The sequence below is a fragment of the Lynx canadensis genome, chromosome B2, assembly GCF_007474595.2.
Source record: "Lynx canadensis isolate LIC74 chromosome B2, mLynCan4.pri.v2, whole genome shotgun sequence".
NCBI classification, from domain to species: Eukaryota; Metazoa; Chordata; class Mammalia; order Carnivora; family Felidae; genus Lynx; species Lynx canadensis.
In genome coordinates, this window is record NC_044307.1 from 65442778 (window position 1) to 65465349 (window position 22572).

The following is a 22572-nucleotide window of genomic DNA, read 5'->3' on the forward strand; positions in this document are numbered from 1 at the left end:
AGCTTCTTACAGTAAGATGTGGTTGGGCGTTTTTTCTTATCAGGGATCAGTCTTTCTCGAGAAGTACCTACAGTGGCTGAGAAGTGAGTACATGATGATCATGAGCATCATTAGAGGAATTCAAGTAGATAATCCATTTGCGAGCACCAGAGAAGTGCGGTTATGTGATGCGATGGGGCTACCCGGAGCCCCAAATGACAAATTAAATAGTTGTCAGGTTGTGGGGCATCGTAAGGGGGAATGAGGATAAATTGCAGAACGGTCCCACTGAGGATGGGTCAAGAAAGACACCGCATACAATGGACCCAGAAAATCCAAGCTGTCGGAGGTGTGTGTGTATCAAAATTATGTAAAAAAAAAAAAAAAATCACGTTGTTGTTGCTATGAACACTTGACTAGTAAATGTGAAATATATCGTATCAGGAAAAACAACGCGTCCACAGGGTGTTCCATCCAGCTGTTCAGAACATCGTGGGTGCTCAAATAGTATTAACGCTCCACGAGGAAGATGGTAGCGAGGATGATGATGATTAATGCAATCCAAGGGAAAATAGGGCTGGGGAGGATGACACAGACGAGAGACCAGGAAAGGGAGGATGACTCACGGGTGAGGGGTACCTGGGGATAGAAAGATGTGGCGTGCACGTTGGCGAGCGTGGGGGGAGAGGCTGGGGCACGAGTGGCTCTGACCTGGGGAGTGGGCGTGTGGGTGCCCGTGGGCGGAGCGGCTCCAGGACTGAGTGGCTGGCAGCTATGTCTGCGAGAGCAGCAGCATCACCCGGGAGCGAAGCCTCCGAGACTCCGCCTAACTGACACCCAAAACTCTCCCTCTCCCTCCTGCAGCCCCAAACTGGAGGCAGCCGAGCCTGGGAGCAGCCTCGGCGGCGGCGGCAGCGGCGGCGGCGGCGGCGGCGGCGGCGGCAGCCCCGGCCCCAGCCCCAGCCCCGCCCCCGCCCCGCGCGCCCAGCGCGCGACGCCCGGATCGGCCGAGCCTGGCGCGAGCCCTCGCCCCCTCGCCGCGCCCGCCGCGCCTCCGCCTGTCCGCCCCCGCCGGCCGAGGCTGGGCTGCGGGAGGCGGCCGGGCGGCCCCGAGCCGAGCTAGGGCGACCAAAACAAAGGCAGCATCCGGGGCTGGGTGGATGCAAACAACCATGAAAGACTGGGTTCTCTCTCTCCCCGGCTCTGCTGCTGCCGCCGCCGCTGCTCCTCCTCCTCCTGCCGCCGCCAGGAGGGCTCCTCTGTGAGGGGAAGCAGGGGCGCAGCTGCTGGGCGTGAATCCGAAAGGTGAGAGCCAGGGAGCCAGAAGAGGGGGCGTGCAGGCCACGAAAATGTCCTCGGCGGTGGGGCCCCGCGGTCCTCGCCCACCCACGGTGCCTCCCCCCATGCAAGAGCTGCCCGACCTGAGCCACCTGACCGAGGAGGAGAGGAACATTATCATGGCAGTGATGGACCGGCAGAAGGAAGAAGAGGAAAAAGAAGAAGCCATGCTCAAGTAAGCCACCCCTGGCCGCGCCATCCGTGCCTCCGTGCCTCCATCGGTCCATTCGCCACTCACTCACCCAATCCTCTCGGCTGAGTGTGGGGGAGGGGCGGGCGAGGGTGCTGGGTGGGGGGCGGAGGCGCCCGCCCTGGGGCCAGGGGCGCCGGGTTTGAGCAGGGAAGAGGTTAGGGGGACAGGAGGACGGAGGGGATGCCACCGAGCGGGGAGCCCGGGAGCCAGGAGAGGATGTCTTGAGGCTGGGGTGCAGAGGAAGATTGGGTGGAGAGGGACCACCCTGAGGGTGGGGTATGCAGAAGCTGAGAAGAGCTGATGCCGCCCAGGTGGAAGGGCCCTGGGCTGGGAACAGGTTAAGGGCCAGGTGATGAATGGAAGAAAGGGGAGGTGGGATGGATGAAGAGGTGCTGAGAACAGCTCCTCTTTTCCTGGAGTTGTTCAGGAGGTTGGGGTTACCCCAGTGAAGGGTGCCAGTATTTAAATAAGAAAAATGCTTCTTTGAGTGTTCATTTTGGTACTCATTCATCTCCAGATCAAGATTGGGTCTTTTTTGGGCAGTTGCCATCTTTGGTAACCTGCCTCCCCAGCTTCTCTTTAATCTTTTAGTCACAGTCTTCTTCATAGAATACCTGTGTGAAGATACATTTTCTTACCCATACACAATGCCATTGGCAAGGCAAAGTTTTAAATAATGGGAGAAGCTGATGGGGACTCTGGCATGAACAAAATAGAGGTTCCTCTCTTTGCTGGTTTCCAAGAGACCCCTGGGGCCTGCTCAGCTTCTGGTGGAAGCAGTACAATAGGGGATCAAATATGCGCACACATCCCCCCTTCCTTAAAGCCTATCAGCCCTTCAGAGGCTGTCTGCCCAGTGCCCCATTTCCCCCTGTCTGGGGAGGGGATGGGGCTTGTTGCTGGTAGTGCAGGGGTGTGTGACACTTCCTGTGCTGCTGCTTATCATATTCTCAAACAAAACTGCTTACAAGGTACTGGCATCCAGGCTGGGTTTTCCTTGCTCCTTAGCATCACCCATAGAGTGGAGCTGCAGGGGACTTCGACTCTGCCTTCCCTGGTCGTCTTGTATTCAGGAAAGTTTTCAACTTGGGGGTAAAGGAATTTGGAGACCCTGATTGGGACTACTTTGTTGGTGTCTCCCGTTTAGACCAGAAGGTGTATCTGGGGGCAGAGGATTGGCATGAAAAGCCATAGGGAACCTGTTGCATCTGGAGTTAGCTGAGAGGGAAGAAGGGGGCAGGGAGGGAACAGGCGTGACACCCAGGCACAGAGCACACCCATCAGGGCCTTCCCCACCCCAGAGGATTGCCTCCTGAAGACAAGATGCTGTCACTGAAGGTTTCTTGTGCTTCCTCTCAGTGCAGCAGTGCCTAGAAGGAAAGGAAGGGAGGGAGGCTGCATTCCCAGACTGATGGGTCCCCACCAATGTAACTGCCACCCAGATGGGAGAGGGGGATATTGAGCAAGTGCTGTCGGTGCTGGGCCACAGCAGAAGAGTAGAAATCCAGTCATTCCTGCCCTTTCATTGTAGACTCAAAGGGTCCGGAAGGCCAGAGCTGGCCTTGTTCTATAGAGAGCAGCAGGTTTCTGGATTCCCTGCTCCTTCTCCTCCAAAAGACAAACACTTTAAGCCTGCTGGCTTGAGGGAGGCAGAACCCTTGTTAATCTGCTGCCTATCCCTAATGCAACAATGACATCCCTGGTGCTGCAGGCTTCCCCTCTTCTGAGACTGGAAGTAATGGATTGTGTCTGATGGTGCTGCTGTTTGTCTGTCTGGTTGTCAGTCCGTCTGTCCTCACTGGTTGCAGTCCCTGCCACCTGTCCTGGACATCTTTTTTATGCTGGTCAGGATTTACAGGTTGCTACCGTTCCTTTTGGTGTTCACTGCAGATAGCAGGTGGATGGAGGCCTCCAGCAGCCAGCAGAAAATATGAGCTGCTGCTCCATGGTCCAAATAGGAAGGGGAAGGCACAGTGCAAGTAGTGGCCATCACTCCTCTTCGTTTGCTGTTTCAGGATGGTGGAGAGTGAGAGGTTTTAAGAGGGAGAGGGTGAGTTTTAGGACAGAATTCCAAATCTGCCAGCTGCCTAGGATAGCATGGTAAGAGTGTATGGGGTTATGTGGACAAATAAGACAGTGAAGAACACCGTCCAATGCTCATGTCTAAAACATCTTTCCCACTGCTGTTCCTGTGACTGCTTTGCACTGGCTTGCAAATATTGTTCCTTTATTGCAAAGATTCACAGAATATCGCAGTGTGTGATGCTGTTGTACAACAGCCCTCTATAATCCCAGACCTCTGCATTAACTTTATCAATCAGCCTCCTCTGTTAATGTCTTGGCCTTTTGTGCAGTGGCAAACTGGTGAGTGTTTTGGAATCCCGGTTTGCTGCCATGTAAGCGTGTCATATTGTCTGCAATTAGTGGAACAGTGCTGTACTTTTTTCTAGAGGGCACTTTATGTCTTAAAAACTGGTGATTGTAGAGACTTTTCAAATGACATACACATGTGGGAATTTAATGGCACAGTCATAGGTGGTGGCCTTTCCTAAACTTTGCATAAAAATAGATTGGAAAACATGCTGCTTTTCACTGGGCATTGAAGTACCATATTTGTTACATCAGAGATAAGTTTGTATGGTAATGCTTGGTCCATCATATCACATATTTGAGAAATTACTTTCACAACAGCCTCTACAAAGCTGAAGTTCTGGTAAGAGCAGTTAGACTTAAAATTCACTTTTATTCATGACTGCAGAACCATCACCTTGAGCTACCCCGTGTGCATGTTCTCTCTCTCTCTCTTCCCAATGTGTATAAATATGTAAGGCACTAATAGAACATAGAAAACTAATAGGTGAATATGCCAAAGAAAGATTACAAAATACCAATTAAAATGTATTTGTACAGTTTCATCAGCCTTGATTATAAATTGCTACCTGAATCAGTTCTTGATAATATCTTTAAATGTGTGTAAATGGAAAAGAATAATCAAGCTAACTTTTGCCTCAAGATTTCAGAAAGTTTTACTCAAAATCATAAGTACTTTATCATAAAAATAAGCCATTTAATTGGCAAAGTGCACTAATTTTAAAAACCATGCCATGTAACTAGAAATAGTTGAATCCTGCAAATAATTCTTAGTGATTGATTTGATTATCTGCAAATCAGAGGTCTTTTCTTAATCTTAGTATGGGGTGTGTGTGTGTGTGTGTGTGTGTCTGTGTGTGTGTGTGTGTCTGTGTGTCTGTGTGTGTCTGTGTTTTGGAGGCTTTTTGAAACCTAACTTCCTCAATGAATACTCTTTCAAGTAACTGTCACCAGACACCATGAGCCAATATATTACATGAGGTGAAAACTGCATTATCTGGGACCTAAATCAGAGAAGATCTCATTAGATCTAAAATCTTATTCCTTTTTTTATAAAAGCTTCATAGAGAAAGGAGCTACAGAATAGTAAAAGAGAAAAAAATAGAAGCAGAGAGTTGAAGGGATAGTCTGAGGATAGGAATTGAGAATCATATTGAAATATTAAATAAAACTACTAACATTTATTGAGCATTTACCTCATGCTGGCCATTATTCTAAGTGGTTATTGAATCAAATGCCAAATAGTTGAACTATGCTCAAGTTTAATACATGAATATTTGGATTCTCACAACAGTCTGTGCAGAAGGTAAGTCAGGTCATAGAATCCTCAGATCCTTATTCTACGCTCAGAGAATTCCAGTAATACCCTAAACTAACTCACATTACATGGCCCAACCAGGATTCAAACCCAGACCTTTTATTCTAAGTCCAAATATTTTCCCATACCCTACACCGTCTTTCTACCAAGAAGAAGCTTGCATTTCATCTACCTTTACCTTGAATTAATTTCTGCTATTTCCTCAGTTTCTTAGAGAAGTGGTTTTGCAAAAGATTAGGCTGATTTAGTAGATCAGCTGCTGATTATAAGAGGGCCTGGAGCTTTACTTACACTCTTAATAGAGTTTTCCTGTGGATTGAGGGCAAAGGAATTGCCTCCAGTTTTAAGAAAATAAAAAGCATCATACTTTGGTGGAAAGACCATTAACTTTGGATCCAAGCATTTTGGGGGTTCTAGCACCAATTCTGTCACTTATTGTGTAAATGTGGGCAAGACAATTAAATGGGAGATTCTATGAGGTTCTATTTTTCTTACAAATTCTACAATTCATGATGTAAATTGATTTATAAACTGTGTCGACTTTAGACTTCACACTCTTCTTAACAAGTTATCTAGTGCTAACTTTTCAAACATCCACAAAATCTACTTCCTTCATGAAAGGAGAAAAAAAGTAGAAGGAGTAGACTCTTGTAACTTTAGCTTTTCTTCCTCCTTTTTCTCCCTCCAACCAATTATAACATTGTGGCCTGAAATGTATACACAAGACTCAATATGAGAGACACTAATTAGCAAGTGGGGAAAAAAAGGAAAAGTAGATGTGACATCTGGGAGGAGTACAGATAGAGACCTAATGAATGCAGGTATCATGTTTTCATTGGGGTTTGCAAAGATTTTCTTATCTTATGCCCAGAAATATTATCTCATGTTACTGAGGCAGGGATGGGTAAGAAGGAAAAGGAAGAAGACAAATAGTAATGAGGAAACCCTGCTAACCCACGAGCTAGTGTCTATCATTTTTGAGATGTTGTGTTAAATAGAAAAGAGGGAGAAAACTCATCATTTTACTTGGAGTCTAGTCTCCTTTACACCATTTATAGATAGGGTTAAATTTAGAGAAGGTTAACTCTGAACTCTATTGGAGTTTTCTTTCAACAGAAATCTATCTTAGTAAATGTGCATGCCCAGGACTGAATTCTCAATTGTTCCTGGAGAAAATATAGTAAAGGGAAGTCTTAAAAAATGAAAGACATGAGGAGTTATCAAAGAGAATGGAAGGAAAGAGACATAACCATGAGTTCACATTTTTGCTAACATGGCTTGACTTTCTTTTAACTTGTATGTATTCTTTCTTAACCAGAAGTGAGGGGGCACCATCATTTAAATAAGTAGATTACTAAATTTGAAATAGAATATGGAAACCAGTGTGGGCTCTATGTGCTACTGCTGACTTGAATAGAAACACAACATCTTGGAAGTGTTATTTGCTCAACTTGTTAAGTGAGGAGAATGGTTTGTCTTAAACCTGTGCAGTAAGCTTCCTGGAAAGATATCAAATAGGAATTCCTGAAATAATATTATTCTCCCACATCTGGAACATACAGATGGATGAGGTTGCTGTACCATGGATTATAGAGTCCATTGTAATTCATTTTGTATCTCTTTATGGACAATTTTATATTTTTAGACAGCTTTTTACATTTTCTTCTGTGATATGAGGTGGATATTTTAGAGCTGGTCCTGCAAGTTGGAGTTAATTTTCCTAGGGCACATGGCAATGAGAGGAATAGAACCCAGAACCCATGTGCATTGACTCCAAGTTCCTAGTCCTCTTGTAAGTCTTTTTTAAAGTACATCAAGATGTGGGTAATAATACAGGGTTTGTTTTCCTGTTCTATTGGGGGAGGAGGTACTAACATTTGTTGTATGCCTTCCATGTGTCAGGCATTTGACTAGATACTTTACATGTTACTCTCCCCTGAGCTCACCTCTTAATGAGAAGTTCATCCTGTCAGTATTCTATTAGTTTTCTAGTATTAATGAAATTCCCGGCACTAGCTAGATACCTTCCTGACCTTTTGCTTATGACATTTGACTCTGGAGCCCAGAGAATTAATCTAAAAGGTGGGAGAGAAGAATTTCTTATGGCTAGTGGCATTTTTTACCCTTTTCCAAGTCCACCTGTCTAATCTCTAGATCTGGCCACAGCTTACTGTTTAACCCCATATACACCCGGGGCTTTTCTGATCTGTTTGCTCTTTTACTCATGGTGTTAATACCTTTGCATTTTCCCACCATTCTCCTCCACTTTGAAGTTATCTCTTCTCCCCACTATTGCTCTCAGTTTTATTTATTATCTAGGCTATTTCAAACTAAGTATCGTACAATAGTCTGTAACAGTAAGACCATTTTTTTCAGGTTTTGGAATGGGGTCAGACATCTACGGCCATACCACCCTGAACGCGCCCGATCTCGTCTGGAATGGGGTCAGACATTGGACTATTTAGGTAGAATAGAGTCCTTTGTTGGTGTAGTTAATACTGCCATTTTAAAAGTGCCATGGTCAGAAAGGGAGGTGAGCATCAAATAGTTGGATGGAGCAATGACTGAATTCTGGTCTTACCACTATCACTTTCTATAGATGCGACCATCAGTAAGTTATCCCATGCGAGTCTCCCTTTCTTTATGTGTAAAATGGAATTGATAGTGCTTGCCCTGCGAACTTAGGACATTGTAATATGATAGTGAAACTTTAAAGTTGAAGTTGCTGTATCAAAGAAAGGTGCCATTGTTATCTCGACTCTGGAAAACTATAGAAGAATCGGAAGATTATCTTTTCCTGTAGTTATTGCAGCAGCTACTAGAGGTCCTGTGGAGATGAATTCTTACAGAAGAATCCATTCATTGTATCATGCTTACAGAATAGTGTGGCGAGGCCTGCAACCACCAGTGCAAGAATTTGGTAAGGAGGCACAGCGTAAAATGGGTCCAGGTCTTGGTCTGAGGTGATATTTACATTCTTCTTTTTTTCTCATTAAATAGCTCATAAATGTCTTTAGCACAGAAAGCAATGTGGACAATATGATAGTCTTAAATATCTAGAAGGCAACCCTAAATCAAAAATGTGAAGAGAAATTAGTTTAGGGAAATTTCCTCATCCTTTACTAGAAAAAGACATGATGGTTTTAGTGCCACTGGATTTTATAAATTATTCATTTTCAGAATTAGCTGAATAAGGGGCAGTATACTTGTCAAGTGGTAGTTTCTCTTTCATGTCAGTTTATTGTTGGGTGATGTAACAGATTATATTATATGTGTTTAGGAATGTTTTAAGATTCTGTACTGAATGCTTTAGGTTTTCTGTATGTATATTCTCACACTCTACATCAAGTTTATATACACTTATTTTGATCTAGGTCAGTGTTCTGTGAATGGCAAGAGGAGAGTATTCTGCATTGACTTTAGGTTTTCTACCTCTGTTGCTATCTTGTGAAAACTGCCTGTACACAGGAATGTTTATTTAAAAAGAAAAATAGAAGGGTGCCTGGGTAGCTCAGTCGGTTGAGGGTCTGATTTTGGCTCAGGTTATGATCTCACGGTTCATGAGTTTGAGCCCTGTGTCACACTCTGCACTGACAGTGCAGAGCCTGCCTGGGATTCTCTCCTCTCCTCTCTCTACCCCTCCCCCACTCATGCTGTTTTCCTTCTTTCTCAAAGTAAATAAATAAACTTAAAAAAAGAGAGAAAAATAGAGTTGTTTAAAAGGAAAGTGACTGTACCTGTTGGTTTGCCCAGAACAGTATCTATTTATCCCTATTTCACTCTGTAATTATGGAAAGTATCCCTATTTGTCAATTTTGAATTTCATTATGGACAATAAATTTTATTGTCTTTTTTATAAGTTTTGCTTCCCTTGACCCATTATTCATTTAAAACTTAAGATAATCAAGGAATTAACAGCCATAAAATATATCTTCTCAATAAATAATACAAGTAAGTTATAGACATGCTGTTTTGAAAGTCATTGTTTGGTAAATGGGAGGGCTTTTGCTGAGAATGAGGTGTTATCTTTTATGGAGTCTCAGTGGAATGCCACCTTTTATGGTAAAGTAGAATTTAAAATTTCAAAACATTTTTCAAATAGCAGTGGCTCTGAATTGCAGCTGCAGCAGGACTCTCTTTATGAGCGTTCTCCTTTGGGCCTTGCAAAGGAGCAACTGCAGTTTAGAGAAGACATTTACATAGATTTTAGAATGCGATATTTTAATAATTCTTCTGAAGTTTAGATAGTAAAAAAAGTAAGAAAGTAATTTCTTGCAAATTGAAAGTAATTAATGTGCTCAATTAGATATTAGCTATTTTAAAGAACTATAATGAACCAGTTATCTTTATGTAATATAATACCTTGCTGGTGATCTACATCCTATTTAGTATTTCTTTTTGTATTCCCCATCATTATAGAGGTAATTATTGTTTGGGAGATGCCATTATATTTACATAGAGAAGATATATGAATTGAAAACCAATGAAAGTATCTACACCGTCATATAAATTTATCTTACGCAGTTTACCTTCTTTTAATGGACTCTTGCATGTTCACAAATGGGAATTAGTATAGTAGTAGTAATTGATGGAGTTTTCTGGCTGTATGTCCCACACTTTATGTCGTCTGTTTGATTAGCTACCCACTTACATTTCTGTGCTCAAATATGATCGATATTTGAGCAGTATTCTAGGAGATTACTGATATTCTCAAGAATATCAGGTTATTTTAAAGTTGTAGGTAATCATTGCACCAGCATCATGTGCCACATTATAGTTCTTGTTTTTTTTGTTTTTTTTTTTAAATTTTTTTTTTCAATGTTTATTTATTTTTTTTGGGACAGAGAGAGACAGAGCATGAACGGGGGAGGGGCAGAGAGAGAGGGAGACACAGAATCGGAAACAGGCTCCAGGCTCTGAGCCATCAGCCCAGAGCCTGACGCGGGGCTCGAACTCGCGGACCGCGAGATCATGACCTGGCTGAAGTCGGACGCTTAACCGACTGCGCCACCCAGGCGCCCCTATAGTTCTTGTTTAAACATAGCTCTTAACAAATGCAATGAGAACGTCTTTATTCAGGTGGCTAGCTGTTGTATTTTCAATTTATGGGGTTTTACATTTTAGAACAATTGGGCAGATGGTATATGAAATATCTAAGGAATGTATAGATCAATGTATCAGGTTTCTGTAAATATAGGATAGTATATATATGCACATTTAGAAGTTCTATCCAGGTCAGAAAGATTACATAGTGTATTACTAGAAAGGGATGAAAACAAAAGTAAAGTTAACCAAATAGCTTTTCCTTTTCTATTTCATACAGCTTAGCAGAGTTATCTTTCTTAGCTAACTCTGTGTTGTAATATTCTGGACCTTAAGTCTTCTTTCCTAACCCTTTTTTTGGCGGGGAGGTGGGGGGGAGAAAAACTTGATGTAGTTTAGGTCTTGGTATCTGAAATAAAGGGAAATTAAAATGAGCTGGCTTATTTATTTGAGACATTAAAATTTTGGTAAGTGAAAATTATAAAGAGATTCTACTTTGATATTCTTCATGATCATCATGACAATTACATTAAAATGTAATTTGGAAAAAATAGAATATAGTAAAGTATTTTTATAAATTAGGCTGTATATTTCAATTTAAAGATGTCTACATGGGGTGACTGGGTGGCTCAGTCATTTGAGCATCTGGCTTTTGATTTTGGCTCAGGTCATGATCCTAAGATTGTGGGACTGAGTCCCTCTGTGTTTAGCATGGAGCCTATTTGAGATTGTCTCTCCCTTTGCCCCTTTCCCCTGCTCACACACTCTTTAAAATATATAAAAATAAAAACAAAGATGTCCACATACCCTAGGCCAAATCTAAGCACCTAATTTATAACAACCTGGAGTGAAAACTTCACACTAGTCTGAAACAGTATTGTTCCAGGCACAGGCACAAAAAGGGATTACATGGTATTTGGAGCCCCAAAGGCCTAAGATGTAATAGTCCCTATTGAGTTGAACTATGACTGATAATCTATCATGTGGCTAGCTGTCAGGCTTCCATAAAGGCAGCATAGTTTAAGGTTCTTGGAGGTCCACATGCAGAAAAAGAAAAAAACAAACAGCTCACAGTCCCAGGCCAAGTAACAGGTAATTTACCTGGTGAGGTAGTGCAAATTCTAAAAACTATGACGTGTACTTTGGGAAAATGCTAAGTAAGCCATACAAAATAGTTCACAATGGGTGGTGATTATAATAAGTGGAGGACTTTTTTAAGTTCTCTCTTTTTCTTCTTTCTATAACTCCATTTCCCTCTGATTTGTCTTCTAGTTTCTAATGTGTCCCTAATCAATCTTCTGTTAATAATCAAATGTTGCCCTTCCCATGGGTCCTCTTTCAACCTTATACTCCCATATAATATTCAGTTTCTGGTCAATCTCAAACACACTCATGGCTTCAATCGTACTTATATGTTAATGATTTCCAAATCTATTTTACTACCTGAGAATTTTCTACCAAATTCTGGATTCATCTACCTAACCACCTGCTAAATATCTCTACATGGATGCCCCTTGGGAACTTCAAACCAGTTGTTATCCATCATAACTTTCTTGACCTTCTGCCTAAACACAGTGCTTTTCGTATAAACTCTGTCTTTCTGCATAGCATCTTTAGGGCAACTCCTTATTCAGTCCATTGTCAAATCTGATTCTGATTCAATCTTTCTAGAGTCCTTTGAATTCCTCTTTTATTTTCCAATTCCATTGCCTTTACTTTAATGTAGACTCTTATCACTGCTCGCTGGGTTGCCTGCAATAACTTCCTAATTCATTTCCCAGCCACCAGTCAGACCCCTCCCATCTCATCTTCACACTGTTGTCAGAGGAATTGTTCTAACATTCGTTTGATCATGTCCATTCAATACAACCCCTTTGCTTTCAGAGTCAAGTTTAAACTTCATAATCTGTACTGTGCTTACTGTCTCCTTTCACTGGTCCTTCACACCTTCTTGCCATAGCTTTACTGAACAGGATCTCAAAGTATCACCACTGCTTCACAACTTTGTGACTCCTCTGTGCTTTTCTCTCTGTCAGGAATTTCCTTCTTTTTTTTTAGAGACAGTGTGAGGGTACAGGGGAGGGGTGAGGGGGGAACAAAAGGGAGAGAGAGAGAGAGAGAGAGAGAGAGAGAGAGAGAGAGAGAGAATGAATCTCAAGCAGGCTCCATACTCAGTGCAGAGCCTGATGAGGTGCTTGATCCCACCACCCTGGGGTCATGACCTGAACTGAAATTAAGAGTCAGATGTTCAACTTACTGAGCCACCCAGGTGCCCCAGGAATTTCCTTCTTAATCTCCCTAATTTTTACATAGCCTTTCAAATTAGTTCAAGTGGCATCTCCTCTAGTATATCTTCCCATACTTCCCAGATTAATTTTTTTCCTCTGTGCACATCTTTTTCATAACCTTTTTCACTTGGCAGTTCTCACCTCAGTATAGCATATATTCCTGAGAACAGGATCATTCTTACTTGCCAGAGCCTGGCATGTAATAGGTGCCTGAAGTTTTTATAGTGTGTGTGTGAATGAATGAATAAATCCAAAGGATGTGGAGTAGAGGAGTCACCAAAGGCTGCTGGGTGGACTAATAGGGTATGTAGGTGGATGCAGTGGGAAGGTTATGCTAACCATGGGAATTCTATCAGCAGATTCTGAAATAAAAAGTGAGCTGAGTGTTTTTGGCTATTGTGAGAACCAGAGTTGGCCAGAACTTATGAGGAGAATATAGTGGATGTTGGATATTACAAGGTGAAATTGAAATACAATTTTCAGATGATCTGTTGTACTCTTAATTTATCATTAATGGCTTCCTGAAGGACAGCATTTTAAAAATGTTTGAATGTCAGCATGGGAGGATGTAAATAATACATTTTAAAAAGTAATTCTCTAGACAGACATGCTTAATGGAAACATTTCCTTTGAATTAAAATATCACTAACTTCAGTAACAGTTTAAACCATAATATATGTTCTCTGATTTGGTATTTAGAATTAGATCATAGACATATGAACATAAAGTATTGTACTGGAATATATTTTTAATTTAAAAATGCCCCTTGGTTAAGTCATCTTCTGCCCTTAAACTCCTTGAATGCAGGTATCTCCTAATCATATTTGTATTTCCATTGCTTAACACTGTGCCTGAAACATGGCAGGACCTCAGTAAGTGCTTATTGAACTGAACTGCTCAGTCTGCATTCCCAGTACAGTAAAGGACTAGTCTTGGACATAACATAACTGGATTGGGTTGAGATATTGATAAGATGAGACCGCCCAGTCCAGGGCTGGCAATTACTCAGTGCACAGATGACTTCCTGAACCTAGAAAAGCATCAGTGCTAAATGTTGGATGCCTCAAGAACCTTTCTGACTGTAGTACTCCAGACCATCAACTGATGAGAGTTGGCAATCAAGATAAAACATTTTAGCCACTGAAGATTTATTCCAACTCCACTATTAAGGAGAGAAAACTGAGGCCCAGAGATTCTTTCTGGTTTTCATTATTAATCAGTAAGAGAGTTAGGTATAAGACTTTGGGTCTTCTATCTTCTGGTCCAGTGTTTTTTCTACTGTCATACTCTCTGTACCTACTTTCATTTTAACTACTGTCAAATTAAAAAAAAAAAGATTTCTTTTTCAATTTTGGTTTGGTTTGCCTGCTTTATAAGAGTATATGCTTTTGGGGCACCTGGGTGGCTCAGTCAGTTAAGCATCTGACTCTTGATTTTAGCTCAGGTTATGGTCTCACAGTTTGTAGGTTTGAGCCCTGCATTGGGCTCTGCACTGGCAGTGTGGAGTTTGCTTGGGATTATCTCTCTCTCTCTGCCCCTCCTCAGGTCTCTCTCTCTCTCCCTCTCTCTCAAAATAAATAAACATTAAAAAAAAAAAAAAGAGTAGGGTGCTTGGGTGTTTCAATTGTTAAGCATCTGATTTCAACTCAGGTCATGATCTCAGGGTTTGTGAGTTTGATTCCCACATCAGGTGAGCTTAAGCCCTGATTCAGGTGAATACGAGCCCTGCTTTGGGTAAAACATGAGCCCTGTTTTGGGTGAGCCCCATTTTGGGTTTCTCTCTCTCTCTCCCCCCCTCTCTTTCTCCCTTTCTCCGTCCCCCCTCTCTGTGCCCCTCCTGGGATCTGTTGCTCTCTGCCCCTCACTCGCACCCTCTCTCTCAAAAAATTATATATGTATGTATATATGTGTATATATATATATGCACACACTACTTTAAGAAACTTAAAAGGAACTTTAAGAAAAACAATTTTTTTTAAAAAAAGGAAGAAAGAAAACTCCAAGGGAACTTTTAATTACTTTGTTGATTTTGAATTTTGTCATATTGAGTATTACTCAAAGTAAGTGGATCATTGCCAAGGACTAAGAAATATTTTATTTAAAAATTTCCTTTGTAATGGTATTTGTTGCACTTATATTTAAGCTATCAATACTTCTTAATTGTGATCATTTTATTTTTAATTTTTAATAATTCTCTGAAAGATACAATGTTTTCAATATGTAGTGATTTATTTATGATTCCCAATAGCTTTTACTACTATGCTTTTGAATTATGTACATATTAAAATCATATTTTGTTTTTTCACTTAGAAAAGCCAGTTGGTTTTGCTCACTATGAGAACAGTTTTTCTTGGTTCCCCCTCATTTGGAGGTTTGGCTTCAGATAGACTGTTGGTCAGTGACCCAAAGAAAGAATTAGAGGGATGGGAAGGAGATGGCAACTCACATATACATCCATGAGCACTCCCAACTCATCCATGCACCTGTTCATTTAAACTCTCACACCCACAAACCTGAAAACTTAAAACATTCTTTCTATAAAGTCTTCTTAAAGAAGTTCATTTTCTCCCATTTACTTCATTTGCATGATCCACACATGCCTCATACTACTTTTTGTAACTACAGTCCTTTCTATACATTTTGCTCCCTTGGGCATTTTGGAAGAGCAGCTCAAGGGCATGTGTGTTTATAGACTAGCTTGGAGGCTATTGCAGAAGTCCTGGTGAGAGATGTTAGAAGCAAGGACTTCCATGGTGATGCCAAAATGTTACAATTTGAGAGAGATTTGGGAAACAAAAGCCACAATTATTTTCTTTTGATGGATTGAATATGAGTTGACTTCTGACTTGTGCCCTAAGTTTTGGGAGCATCTGGAGGGATGGAAGAGAGATCTTAAGTTTGGTTTTGGTCCTTTGGCTTTTGCAGAATATATGTCAGTAACTCAGAAGACAGGATGGGTTAGAAATAGAAATTTATGTGTCATCTATACACAGGTGGCTATGGAACTACAGGTGAGAATGGGTGATTAGATTCAGAGGAGAAAAACTAAGAATGGGTCTTAAGGAAACTTCACTTTTAAAGGCTGAAAGAGGACAATGACCTAGGAAAGACAAATGAAGAATGGTAGGCTAAAACCCAGGAGACTTGATATACCAAATAAAAGTGAAGAGAATATGTCAAGGAGGAAAAGGCACTGTCTCTAGGATGACCAAAATAAAGACTGGCAACATCAAATGTTGGTGGAAGTAATGAGCAACTGGAATCCTTATTTATTATTTGTGGGACCAAAGAATAGTACAACCACTTTAGAAAACTATTTGGTAATTTTTAAAATTTAATTTAATTTTTAAATTTTTTAATGTTTATTTATTTCTGAGACAGAGAGAGAGACAGCATGAGTGGCGGAGGGGCAGAGAGAGAGAGGAAGACACAGAATCCGAAGCAGGCTCCAGGCTCTGAGCTGTCAGCACAGAGCCCAACACTCGGCTCGAACTCACAAACCGTGAGATCATGACCAGAGCCAAAATCGGTCGCTCAACCAACTGAGCCACCCAGGCACCCCTGGTAATTTTTTTTTTTTAAAGCTAAACATGCATCTACATTATGACCCAGCAGTTTCATTCAGATATTTAAAGAAGAAAAGTGAAAATATTTATTCACAAAAACTCTTATAAGGGAATGTTTGTAGGAACCTTCTTCAAAATAGCCCTAAACTGGGAATACCTCAGATGTCCATCAGCAGAAGAAGCTATAAAATTAATGAATTTTAAAACTCTTTATTTAAAATGAAATACTGCCCAGCAATAAATAAAAGTAAATTGCTGGTACAGGAACAACAAAGATAAACCTCAAAAACATTCTGGTGAATAAAAAAAGCCAGACACAAATACTGCAGACTGTATGATTCCGTTTATGTGGAGCTCTGGAATAGGCAAAGTTAATCCATGGTGTTAGAAATCAGATTGGTGTTCTCTTTTATGGTAGCAGGGGTGAGGGGTTGACACAAAAGGGAAAGGAGTAATCTGCTGAAAGGATGGAAATGTTTTATATTTTGTAGGGATGTGTATTGTAAATGTGTATGCATTTGTTAAAATAGATCAAGCTGTACACTTAAGATCTGTGCCTATCACTGTATGTAAATTGTATCTGAATCAATAAAAAAGAAATTCAGAGACATCAACTACAATGAAGACTGATAAATAGCTATGGTATTCAGTTGTTAGATTCAACAAAGAGATCACTGGTGACTTCAGAAAAAGTGATAGGACCAGAACTAGAATGATGTGGTCAGAGTGAGAGAGAGGTAAATCAGTACATATACTTGGGGCACCTGGGTAGTTGAGCATCCAACTCTTGATAATGACTCAGGTTGTGATCCTGCAGTCATGAGATAGAGCCCCGTATTGGGCTCTGTGCTGAGCATGAAGCCTGCTTGGGGCGCTCTCGCTCTCGCTCTCGCTCTCGCTCTCGCTCTCCCTCCCTCCCTCCCTCCCTCCCCCTGTCTCTCTGCCCCTTCCCAGCTCATATTCTCTCTCTCTCTCTCTCTCTCAATAAATAAACAAATAAACAAACATTAAAAAAATACATACCCCCAATACAGGTAGATCTTTTGGGATATTTGGGAAGAGCGACATAAGGGGATTCCTGGAGGGAAATGAGAGATAGGTCCAATGTGGACCTCTTTTAAATGGAATTTAAATAGGATAAACTTAAGAATGCTTAACAGTTGATGGAAAGAATATAGTGAACAACATGGTTTAAAGAAAAGAGAAAGGGTATAAGTTTGTAACTGGAAAGATGAGGGACCTAATGTCTGATGATTTCTATTTTTTCTGTGAAGAATTGAGTCATCTTCTGACAGTGATAGGAGTTGGAGATTTGAGGATGAGGAAGAAAGTCTGAAATAGTTGGTGTGGAAAGCAGGAGTGTGAATTTACCAGAAAAAGAAATGATTGCTGGTCTACAGAGGAAGCCATGTTGGGCCATGTGCAAGATGAGTCAACAGAGAGTGAGAGACTGACAAAGGCATACTGATAAGAGAGGCCTTTTGCCCCATGAGGCACCAAACTTCTTTGATCCTGACCTCCCGGGATGAGTCACTTTGAGGCTGGCTGAACACTTTGATGTATAATGGTTTTTTTTGTTGTTGTTGTTTTTTGTTTTGTCTTGTTTTTTTGTTTTTAGTTTAGTTCGTTTTTTTGTTTGCTATGTAATCTTGATCTGAGCTAGTCTGAGTGGGTTTCTGTTTCTTTCAACCTAAAGGGAGCCCTGATTAGGATTTTTTAGTTGTTCTTTTTTCTACAAATTTACAAAGATATTCTCAAGTCTGTATTTGGGTTTTCATGTTTAGAGAAATGTGTTATAGAGAAAACATTTTTAATTTTTCAATTCAATAACAAATACGTGTGTGTGTGTGTGTGTGTGTGTGTACATATACAGACATATATGGAATGTCCATAAAGGAACACACTGTTATCAAGGTAAATTATCCTTCCCCCTTTTCATATACATCTTTTCAGTTCATGTTTTTGTCCTGTCTCCCAGGATGCCCCTGTTTATTTTAGCTTGAAAGCATTTGGGAATACAGAATAAAGAATGATGTGATTTGCTTCAGATCCTTTACCATAAAGGACAGTCTGGGAAACACATTGTGATAGGAAAAGACTGGACTACTCTAGTTTGACTTGTTTCCCATCCCTGTGGTTGGAGAGTAATTTAGATTTCTTGTAGGTCAAGTTTCCCAGAAGCAGACACTGAGATGGAGATTTCTATGCAAGAAGTTCATTAAGGAGTACCTTCAGGATTAATATCTGTACAGGAAGGGAAACAGACAGGTGGAGAGAAGTTGGGCTGTAGTGCAGGTATAAGAAAGCCTCAGTCAGCCCCTTGGGAGCTGGGAAACTGATCATAATATCTTGCATTGGCCAGTCACTGGACTCATGCTGCCAAAGGAATGGGACCTGGCCTTGGGAGATGTGGCTGTCTTCAGATTCAAAGGGTGGATGCTAAAGCATCCTCAACATGTGGAGGAATGGATCTCCCCATCTTGAAAGGGGCATCTGGACAGCATGGCAGGGCATCCACTTAATAATTTTAGCTTAAATTAAAAATAAGAAATTTGGGAAAGTTGAATATTCCTTAACTGCCTAAAAATTAAAGGAAGTCACAGGTTAAATATGAAGTCAATTATTAGGATGAGGAAAAACCTAAGATTTATAAACAAAATTGAATATTCAAATCAGTTGTTTAAGAGTGTCCAGATTATAGGTCTGTTTTGGGGATTGACAATATCACCCAAATCCTAAATTATAAATATACCTATGAAACACTTGCAGATGCCTGTGAGGCAATGATTAAGATTTGTGGAGGATAGTGACTTCACTTCAGAACTGATTTATCTTTTTTCTACATATTTGGAAACATTTCATGAAACCTTTGGCTCTGTTTCCTCCCACCATTTTTTTGTAAAGAAGAAGACAATCTACCTGGAACTTCAGACAATGTGGAAGATATGCAAGATGGGATTTTAATTCAATGATATAAGTTTTGGGACAACTATGGCATGTGATTTTTGGAAAATCCCCTAACCCTAACCCCTCCCCCACTTAGGTAATTGTTTCCAAAACAATCCTTAACCTCATCCCTAGAAGTGTACCTTCCATAAACACTAAAGTGTGAGGACTCCTTATTATATAGGAAAATAGAGCAGTACATTCTAGAAGACCTATTTAGTACTTGGTCTAAATATCTCCATTAAATTTAAAATATATATTTGTCAAAAAAATTAAATAAGTAGCTTTCAGATCTTCATAGCTTAACATAACAAACTTCATTGCTTATTTGCACAGTTCCATGGGGATTGGGTGGCCTTCTTCCATGTAGAAGTAGTGATCTCAGGAACACATGGCCACCTCTAGGGAAGAGAGGGATGGAGGAGGTAGAATGAACATATGTCACTACAGTTCATGGGCCATTGCCCAGGGCCAGGTAACTGCAAAAGAGGATGGGAAATGTAGGAGAGAACAGGGGATATTTGGTAAGCAAATTAGAGTAATTTAAAAGTAAATGTTTTGTTAATTAAGCTACTTGTTTCTCAGAAGGAGCTAGTTTACTTTCTTTGATGTAGAAATAACCTGTTTAAGACAGAAATCAATATTTAGACTTACGGAATTTGAGTCAAAAGGAGCTTTAGCATCCAAATCAGTGGTTTCCACACTGTGGTGGAGTTGTCCAAGAGTGTTGGGGAGTAATGTTGACTGGACAAGGAAAAACTGTGGTTGGTAGGGTCTAGGCATCTATGTGCTATACTGCTGTATCATTTCTAGCTCATTGCCTTTATCTGTTTTATATTTTGAGATTTAGGGATCTTACTGGAAAAAAAAGATTTCTGCAGCAAAAGAAACATCTGAAAACTGCTCATCTATGCCAGTACCCTTCTTTTATAGTTACAGAGGTTTATTCTTCCATTTAACCAACAGTTTTGAGCACTTGCTATGTAGAATCCCCTGATTTAGGCTGTAGGTACAGAGTCCCTGTCATCCTTAAGCCTATACTATGGTGTGTCCCAGAGGGCTCCAGTGACTTCCCAGCATCAGAATAAGATCTGGAGCCCATATCCCTAATTTTCGGTCCTGCCTGAAATGGCAATAAGATTGTTAGCTCAGGATGTTCTAGAAGATATCTAGAAAATCCTAGCATGGAATTGACTGTCTAAGGAGTGTCTACACTTCTCATGGAAAATGGCTTTTATCTTAGAAAAGAACACAAACCTCTTTGAAGTTATTTTGAGTCCAGAATATTGGTGTTGTTTTGACTTCCCTTCTTTCTCACTTCTAATATCTATTTGGTCAATGAAATCAAGAGCACACTATCATCAACAGCTAACATTTGCCCTTATAGTAAAAAGTGCTCAAATGCACACTCCGTATTTATTCTTATTATGATACTATGAAATCAGTAAGATAATTATTACAACTATCTCTACCTTTCATAAAAGAAAATAGGAAAAAAGTGATTTAGGTAAAGATTACACCACATGAGTAATAAATGTTCAATAGAACTGGGAAATAAACTTTGTTATTACAACCAGATACTAAAATGCAGGTAGTAAACAAAAATTTCTCTAATATACACTCTTACCACTAGTACTTAGTAGTAATTACTGTGGGATGTAGGGAAATGAGTGCCTGGATTTGAGAATCAAAGAGGCCTGGGTTTGATTCCAGGGTTCTACCAGTTACTATGTGGTCTTAAGTCATTTATCCACCCAGTTGTCTCATCCGTGAAACAGGGATGGGTGGGAGGAGTAAACGAGATAGCAATGGTTATATTATGTATTTGGCATCTCTCTTCATACATGGGCAGCATTAGCAACAGTTGGCAGTAATAATTGTTATAATAGTATGAATTTAAATAGTACTATGCACCCAGTATTCACATCTCCTTGAATATAAAGACAGGTGCAGCTACACTGTGTGTGCACTGTTCCAGCTCAAAAGTACAGTACTTGCTGTGTTGATACTATATAAAGGAATTTTGAATCACAATTGGAGCTTTGGTTCTGACATTGTATTAAGCCAGAATACTCCTATTCATTGTAGTGACTTTAGCACAATGCAGTTACCTGAGCTTTAGGAACATACAGAAGTTGGGAGCTTTTTTTTATGTCGAACTAGGGTAATATCCCTTATTTTAACAATACTTTGGAATAGATTTACACTGCATTGTGTCTACAGATTTAATTCTTCGCATTTGTTGTTTTACTAAGGAAGCATTTTGACTCACCTATTGAGTTTATAATCTCAGATTAATGCATAGAGATTTACATACATAATTCATATGGTCTGTATTCAATGGAAAAGAATATCTTGAGTTCGTAGCATGAAAGAATACCCCCAACTGGATAGATTAACTCTTTGTACAGGAATGCCTTTTTTCAAAAATTGATAGATTTCCACATTGACTCAATGGCATTCCTGAGTACATATTCAAAATAAATGCTAAATGCAAAAAGTAACCTTTAAAAATATTGTTTAAATGTAAGGATGGTGTGGATTTATGCTGGTGAATAGTTGACAGAATGCTGTTATTTTCATACAAAGTTAAAGGTAATGAGATAATTTCCCAATATTTTTAAAAGACCTATACATCAAAACTCTGTACCCTTGCTGAGATTAAGGTGTAATGAAAATAGTAAAAAATAATAGTGTAACAGAAACATCTAGCCATCACTATCAAGTTCTAGCTCACAACATGTATAGCTCCATAACACCGTATATAGAAAAATGCTTGCTTTTAATTCATGAGAAAAGCAAGTGTACATAATAAAGGTCTGTGTTTTCTTGATGAAACTCTAGTAATTTGGATATATATTCCATAAAATTTAATGCAGATTTTTCTAAAAGATAAAGTTCCTTCTAGAGTTGTTTTTTTTTTTTTAATCCTTAAGCTGGCAGTGACTTATAAGGATCAGTATAACTCTGAGAATTAGTCCTTTTTTTCCTTCAAATTTGAGATTAAGAGAGTGATGTGTTTGCCTTTATCATAGCAGGCATTGCTTAATCTTTCACACCACATGATTGGTAAGAGGGCTTGATGATATGAAAGGTGGGCAGTTAAAATTCCATTTACCTTTTGTCTCTTGGTTCTAGTGGGACTGGTGTTCCTTCCCCTCCACCCCCAAAGGGGGCACTCTGGCTTTTAGATTCTGTTTTTTATTTCTTTAGAGAAGAAATTATAGGTAATTTGGGTAGATATTTAGGCACTTGATCTTCTTTCTTCCCTCCTTTGCTTTCTACTCCACCTCATTTCAGGAGACAGAAATATGAGAGCCTCAGTGGGGAATTTTCCCAGAAGAGAGATGAAGCATCCATTCCTTTATAATGCCAGTCATTTCCGGGAGGAGTGATTTTTCTTGTTTGGCCCTTGGGCTCTCCCCTGCTGGGTAAATCCAACTCTGTGCTATATCCCCTCAGGGCTGCTAGAAGGGAGACCTTCTGGAGGAGAGGAGCTAGGTGGATAGGAGGCAGGCACTACTTCCAGGA

The 22572-nt window shown here is 40.3% G+C and overlaps 1 protein-coding gene across 1 annotated transcript in view; it reads left to right on the forward strand.

Annotated features, from left to right (window-relative positions):
• Positions 1 to 1108: 1108 nt before the first annotated feature.
• The window catches only part of RIMS1 (regulating synaptic membrane exocytosis 1), a 488852-nt gene continuing 467388 nt past the window's right edge, over positions 1109 to 22572 (forward strand). The window contains exon 1 of the mRNA XM_030315837.1: positions 1109 to 1492. Within this exon, the coding sequence (XP_030171697.1) occupies positions 1329 to 1492 (164 nt within the window). The 5' untranslated portion in view covers positions 1109 to 1328. The remainder of the gene's footprint in view (positions 1493 to 22572) is intronic.